The sequence below is a fragment of the Fulmarus glacialis genome, unplaced genomic scaffold (assembly GCF_000690835.1).
Source record: "Fulmarus glacialis isolate BGI_N327 unplaced genomic scaffold, ASM69083v1 scaffold27448, whole genome shotgun sequence".
NCBI lineage: Eukaryota > Metazoa > Chordata > Aves > Procellariiformes > Procellariidae > Fulmarus > Fulmarus glacialis.
The window spans coordinates 3194-10139 of NW_009226743.1; the positions used below are offsets into that span (position 1 = coordinate 3194).

A 6946-nucleotide genomic window follows, 5' to 3' on the forward strand; every position below is an offset into this window, starting at 1 on the left:
GGCTGCTCGCGCCTGCCTAACCGCTGCCCTCCCAAGCCCCCGCTGCTCCTCCTGGCTTGCCAGCAGCCTGCCGTGCCTGTTTACCGAGCAGAGCAAATGGCTTTTCTTCACGGCAATAAAGCAGATTTGCTGCTTTTGTCGCTAATGCAAATAGCCTGCGGGGAGCGGGACAGGTATAAAGGTGCTTGAGCATCACTTGGGGTTGCCTCTCCAACCTGCAAGGTGACCTGATGGTCACAGCCTTCCTTTGCAGGAGAGGAAATGGTTCGGCACTATCCACCGTGATGAAATACTTAAGGGCATCCATCATTTTCACCTTAATATTAAGGTTTGGATCATCGGTGTTGCTGCTTTTCCAGTCATTGCTTGGGGACATGGGCAGGGGACAGCAATACTGTGCCATGAAATTAGATCCTCCAGCAATTAAATTCTGGTTTTGCCCATCACACTCCGAGCAAAAAAGGTGAAAGGACAAAAATCTGGGGAGGAGAGAAGGAAAAACATCATTCTCATCAAGTAGACGTATAGAGATGGGTAAGCAGGTGTGGGGATACTGCTGTCTTAGGTGATTTAAGTGCTGGTTGAGTCTCATCAAGTCATGCCTTGACCATTGGGAATACTCATCAGCTTTACAGCCCGGTGTAGGCAGCGTGGAAGAGCCTCTGCCGGGCTGGGTGGAGGACGCAGCCCCGGCTGCTGTGATCCATTAGCCAGGGCCTGGATGCTGGACTTGAAGGTCTCGGCTTGGTGGGTTTCATGGGTTGTCAGTAGATGCTGGCGCATCTCATTAGGTCTCCTCCATGCCGAGTGATGCCCAGTGAGCAGCCGGTGCATCATGAATGGGTTGCCGTGTGTCGGGTGGACTGGCTCTGCAGCTGTAAATCCTCCCCCTAACTTGGACTACTCTTGTCTTTGGCAGGGTACACTGCGGGGACTCCCTACAAGGTCCCACCGACCCAGAGTAACAACGCACCTCCTCCCTACTCGCCGTCTCCGAATCCGTACCAAACCGCTATGTACCCCATCAGAAGTGCCTATCCACAGCAGAACCTGTACACCCAGGTAGGTGCCTCGCCAGCCGCCACCGCTGCTCACCGCCTCACTCAATGCCGTGCCCAAGGTTCCTGCAGGGCTTCGTCCTTGGCTGTCAGGGCTGAGCACCCATGTCCTGGTGGGATGGAGGTGCTCATGGTGGGGCTTGGTGGGGCTCCGGGATGCTGGGGTCTCTTTCCTGCCTCCTCCGTTGGATCCTCTGGATGAGACATGGTCTTGCATGGTTGTCGGTGTGCAGCAGAGTCAACACAGTGGCATCCCTGTGGCTCGGCCATGTTGGGAATCTGGTGCCTTCCCCCAAAATCACATGCCTGACTGCCAGGGCTTGCTGGCTCCAGGATGGTCCCTGCACCCATCTCTCCCCACCCTCCCCAGCTCTCAACGCTGCTCTTCCCCAGGGCCACAGATGAGTCTGGGTCACCACAAGGTCCACTTGCTGGCGGCTGTTGGCATCTCACTCAACTTGCATCACCCTCCTGTCACCTCCCATGGAAAAGTCCCTGTGTCACCTTCACCAGCACAAGCTACTTCAGGCATGACCCAGATATGTGTCCTCGTGGAGGAGCTCCTCCCTGAGCACCTGAATGGGTTTCCAGTACCATCCTCTCTGCTCCTGCATTGCCACCGTCTCCAGCTATATGCTGGGGCCAAGATCCTCCACAGGGATGCGATTTAGGGCAGATGTCCTCTGAAAATCACCTTGATGCCCCTTCCCACTGAAGATCACAAGCTCCTCAAAGCAATCTGGCCCTACAGCTTCCCTAGCTTTCCCCCTCCACTTTAATGTCAAAAAAACAACTTCTCCAGCAGCTACAATGTCATGGAGTGATTTCTCCATGCCTTGCTGAGACCCGAGCATCTCCTCTTGCCGATTTTGTCCGCCATCACCTCTCCTTCCGTTAACTGAGCATTGCATAAACTGCTGGGGACCAAACCTATTCCTGCCTGCTGGTTCTTCTCTGATCCCGGCCGCAGCGGGAGGTTGGCATCCGCTAGCAGTGCCCACCAGCCAACCTGAGATGGAGCAGATGCCATTTCCTCATCTCTGCTTCCCAGGGACCGGCAAAGAAGAGTTTTGACAGCCTGGAAGGGAACAACAGAGAGAAGGAGATGCTTTGGTAGATCCTTTCAGCACGTTGCGCTTGCAGCTCTCACCGCCTGGGATGTTCCTTCCCCGCAGCTGATTTCTCAGTCACCTTTTCTTCATGGGCCTAATTTATATTAGCATGTCCTTTCCGTTCCCCAAGGAAATGCCTTTCAGCATCTGCAATTTGTCCTATCAACCTTTGTAGCTCCTGAAAGAAAGAAGTAATTTAATAGTTCACCTGCATCTCCTTCTCCCCTTAATCCATACCTTCAGAGGCTCTCTAACATCTTTCATTAATGCACAATAAAATCTCCCTTCGTTGTTTTAAACCCTCTAATCTTTCCAACCCTCCCTGGTTTGCAGGTACCGGCGGTGTCCCTGCCTGTCCCAGGGACGGCAGTTCTCTCCCTTGCGCCGCTCACGTTTCAGGCCTTTCATTATTTTGGATGTGGAGCTTTTTCTGTTGGCTCCTTTCTTTTATTCCTATCCATCCTTTCCCCCTTGTTTCAAAACCTTGCGGGTCTCGGAGCCCCTCTGTCTGCTGTTAGAAACCCAAGAAGACAACACGCTTCCCGGATCCAAGCAATCACCTTGGGATCAGCCGAGAGCCATGGCTTCTCCTTTTCTTCCATCTCTTGTTCATTTTCTACACCAGCAGCCAAAGTCTTTTGGGTCCAGGCCCCATTTCATCCCACCAAACAGAGGCAGCATCATTTGTCCCTGACGAGGTGACTCCCTGAGCCGTGATGCTGATCCCCTTCCCAGTCCTGTTGGCCTTCATTCATCCCGGGGACCATCCCCCATGTCCACAGGTTCTGCTTCATCCTTGCTTGTCCAGGTCTCCAGGCACAGGAGCTTGCTCATGGGAAGGACCAGCCCTTTGGTGATGTCCCATGGGCAGCTCTTTGTACCAGCAGCTACGCATGATGCCTGCTTGTCTTAATATTGCTTCTGCAACAAATCTGGAGGAGCTGAGGGCTTGAAGTCTTGAAGTGAAGGACTGTCACAGCGGAGTCGCTCTGGGCTCGCGATACGGGCTGAGTTTGGGAACCTCCTATGTCCCATCATCTGGTGCAGGGGGTAGGTGCGGGGCTGTGCAGGACCGGCCCCGAGAGCATCACTGCTCACTCCACAGCAGGATCTACAGTCGCAGCTGATGTAACTCCTTGCTGACAGCACGGTCTGTGTTACCAGGCTGACACCCACTGCACACAGAGCTCTAAATAAAACACCGGGCTTCAAGTCACTGCTTTGGCTTGTGCTTTCAACCAAATGACAAAGACGATGGTGTTTTTTTTCCCTTCTCAAACAGGGAGCTTATTATACCCAGCCAGTGTACGCGGCACAGCCTCACGTTATCCATCACACCACCGTGGTTCAGCCCAACAGCATCCCATCGGCCATCTATCCGGCCCCGGTCGCTGCGCCCAGGACCAATGGTGTGGCCATGGGGATGGTCGCTGGGACCACCATGGCAATGTCAGCAGGTAAGAAGGAAAATCTTTCCATGTTCTGAGCCATAGTTTCATCTCTCGGGTGGGACGTATCCAAACAACCTATGCAGGAGACTTGTCCTGGATGAAAAACTCTCTGTGCATCCGACGTGCTGCCTGCAGCCTTGCAGGGTGTATCTGGCAAGTGGCTGCAGAAGCGCCTTGCACACAGCTAATTGCAGTTTCGTCTGCTAGTTTTGCTCGGTGGTTACAGCTCCTTTGCAGGCAAAAAGCAATTAATTTGCTCCTGATACTGAGCTAACTCAGTTTTTAGGTTAGCAGAGGAGACCTTTCGGTTGGCTGACTATAGAGGGATGCACTCTTGCAGCCTTAAATATATTATTCTTTCCTCTGTTCCGTAAGTAGAGGAATAACCAGGTTTGTCCATCTTCAAATACTGTTGTATTTCTATCCTCAAGTTCCTTTTTCAGGATACTTACGGTCTTGCTTTCATTTGACGAAATGAACATTAACCTTGGTTTACGTATCCCAAATCCTCTACATTTTATGTGCAGGATTGTTTCAAACTGCAATTAATTGATAGCACATTAAGTAAGGATATGGGCTGGTTTTGTTTTTTCTAAAGCCTGTATTTCTCTCATTAACAATTCTTAGGATTGTATATTGAATTATGCCAACTAATGCATCATTCATCCTTTTGCATCTGCATTAGCTGTGAAACAGGACTCTGTTATGGGACGCAATCCCTGTTGCAAGCAGAGATATTGCAGCCTGGGTATGACAAGAACCACTCTGACAGATTTACTGTTGCTTATCGTTAGAAGCGGATAGATGTAATTAATGCACGTGGGATGTCTTAAAATTTCATTAGTAGCATTTGCAGAGAGATACCCAGAAACTGAGAAGGTGTTGCAAGCACCCAGAACAGAGTAGTTTGGGGCTGTATTCTCCCTCCCCATGTCTGCTGAAGGCACCGTGCAAATTCTTACCTAAAATCCCTCTGCGTGACTAAAAGAAAAGAGGCTGCACCGGGCAGTCCCTCTGCTCCATGGCTGGGAGAGGATCACTCCTTCTGCTGCATCCCAAGGCTCTCGGGTCTGTGGGCTTAAATGAAGCAAAAGAGCTCCACTGCCCTTGGGAGATGAGTGGCAAAGCTCATCTTAATTTTCCCTGGAAGGTCTGGGTTTTTTCTCATCTCCTTTTGCAACCCTCATCCCTTCCAGTTTGGTCCTTAGATGTTTCAGATCACTGCAGTTATCTGCTGTTGCAATTTAGCCCAGCGCCTTCAGCAGGTGGAAGATGTCAGCAGGTTAGTGGCTAGCTCCGCTGCTGGTCTTTAGGGACAAGGAAAATTGGAAAAAGATGAGTTAAGGGCTGAAAGTAGCATGGAAAATATGCTGGAGCTTCAGGTGGGTTTATTCCGTTCATGGTGCTGGCCGATACCAACCACATGAGTCAAATGCCTTCGATTCAGGTCTCACGGGCAGAATAATATTTGGGAGAATTGAAGAAGAAAAAAAAAGGCAGCTGATGCTGTGCCCACCCCTCAGATGTGGTCTGCAGCACTGTACCCTCGGGGTACCGCTCCCCTGATGGAGCTCTCCTCCTTGCTAAATATTTCTCTGTGCCGTTGCAGGAACCTTGTTGACCACCCCACAACACACCGCCATCGGAGCACATCCAGTTTCCGTGCCAACGTACAGGGCTCAAGGAACCCCCACCTACAGCTACGTACCTCCACACTGGTAAACCCACTGGCCAATTCATGTAAGTGCTGCCTTTGCAGGTCTTTCTCTGCCCTTGTCCATTAATTAGCCACCGAGCACTGCCATCGCTTCTCTCCTTCCTACAAACCTGCTGAATCCCTTTGTCCGGGTGATGCTTTGACTCCAGAAGAGCCATTTATCCCTGCTCCCCGGCAGGGGTAGCTGCACGGCACCCTGTCATGGGGCTACGGAGGGTGTTAGCAAAGCACAGCGTACCTTGACCTTACATCTTGCTGCTGGGTGCATGCAAGGCTTTACCAGTAACCTCAGTGGCATCAAGCTGCTCTGAGTGTAATCGGGCACTGGGAGGGGGGAAATTTTCCTGCTTTAAGGGTTTGGATGGATCATGCTCTTTCATAGAATCACAGAATGGTTTGGGTTGGAAGGGACCTTCAAAGATCATCTAATCCAACCCCCCTGCCACGGGCAGGGACATTTTCAACTAGACCAGGTTGCTCAAAGCCCCGTCCAACCTGACCTTGAACACTTCCAGGGATGGGGCATCCACAACTTCCCTGGGCAACCTGCTCCAGTGTCTCACCACCCTCACAGTAAAGAATTCCTTCCTAATATCTAATGTAAATCTACCCTTTTTCGGTTTAAACCGTTACACCTCATCCTGTCACTACACTCCCTGATAGAATCCCTCCCCAGCTTTCATATCACTTGAATATGTTTTTTTGCCCCTGCTAAAACGTGCTGGGAGATCATCTTGTTCATTAGCACCGGGTTTGCGTGCAGCTGCCTGCACCCTGCCTTGTTCATTAGCACCGGGCTGGCGTGCAGCTGCCCGCAACCGGCTGCAGGTTCCTGTCGCGCTCAGGATCCCAGAAATCCCAGCTGCTGGTTTAAACACCCTCCGCATGTTGCTGGAGCCCTTGGTCCATCATGCCCAATTAACGGGCAACGCAGCTGATGGGAACACATGATGCTGCACGGGGAGGCAGCGTAGATCTCATCCAGCCCAGGGGGTTATCTGAAATCTCTGCTTGCTGCATACGTTACGCTGGGCTAATCCCGCCCATGACAAATTGTTGCGCCATTAGCAGAGAGCATCCCATCTGCATATTTTTAATCCTGTGCATTTTATACCACGGGCGAACTGCTCCTTTCTCAGCTCCCTGCCCAAGAAATTGCCCGCAGAGCGGCGCGAGGGATGGTTCAATCCTGTGTGCATCAGCTATACGTGCTGCACGCAGCGCAGGGGTGCAGAGGAGAGGAGAACAGCCCTGTCTGATCCTGCACCGCTTGCTTCTAACTCCTTGTTTTTAATATGTTTCCTCTCTTCCAGATCCGGAGTCAAACATTGTATGCAACTACACAAGTCTTACATCGGTGCTGTGGCCGCTGTACTGCAGCACCTCGTCTGTTTGCAAGAACAAAAGAAAAAAAAAAAAAAGTGCAAGGGTCACTTTATGCATTCTTTAGTGGTTTTTGTAAAAGCTGCTTTTTCTAATCTTCTGCCTTTTTTTTTTTTTTTTTTCCCCTCTCCCCCTTCCTCCTCCCCGACCCACATAAATTGTGTAACACACGTACTGACACTGAGCAATAGTAAAGTTCTCTCTTTGGTCCTATCATTTGAAAGC

General features: G+C 51.1%; 1 protein-coding gene across 1 annotated transcript; it reads left to right on the plus strand.

The window, feature by feature from the left end:
- Positions 1 to 915: 915 nt before the first annotated feature.
- LOC104080509 (protein FAM168A) lies at positions 916 to 6744 on the plus strand. The gene is made up of 4 exons (XM_009582921.1): positions 916 to 1062; positions 3453 to 3627; positions 5231 to 5361; positions 6652 to 6744. The coding sequence occupies exons 1-3, from the start codon at positions 1015 to 1017 to the stop codon at positions 5341 to 5343; spliced, it is 336 nt and encodes a 111-aa protein (XP_009581216.1). The 5' UTR covers positions 916 to 1014; the 3' UTR covers positions 5344 to 5361; positions 6652 to 6744.
- Positions 6745 to 6946: the final 202 nt, after the last annotated feature.

What these genes read in the sequence shown, in the direction of transcription:
- LOC104080509 (XM_009582921.1), top strand. Translation starts at nt 1,015, where the DNA reads ATGTACCCCATCAGAAGTGCCTATCCACAGCAGAACCTGTACACCCAG. An exon ending in AGCAGAACCTGTACACCCAG is followed by an intron (nt 1,063 to 3,452) that starts GTAGGTGCCTCG and finishes CTTCTCAAACAG; the next exon opens with GGAGCTTATTATACCCAGCC. An exon ending in CACCATGGCAATGTCAGCAG is followed by an intron (nt 3,628 to 5,230) that starts GTAAGAAGGAAA and finishes GTGCCGTTGCAG; the next exon opens with GAACCTTGTTGACCACCCCA.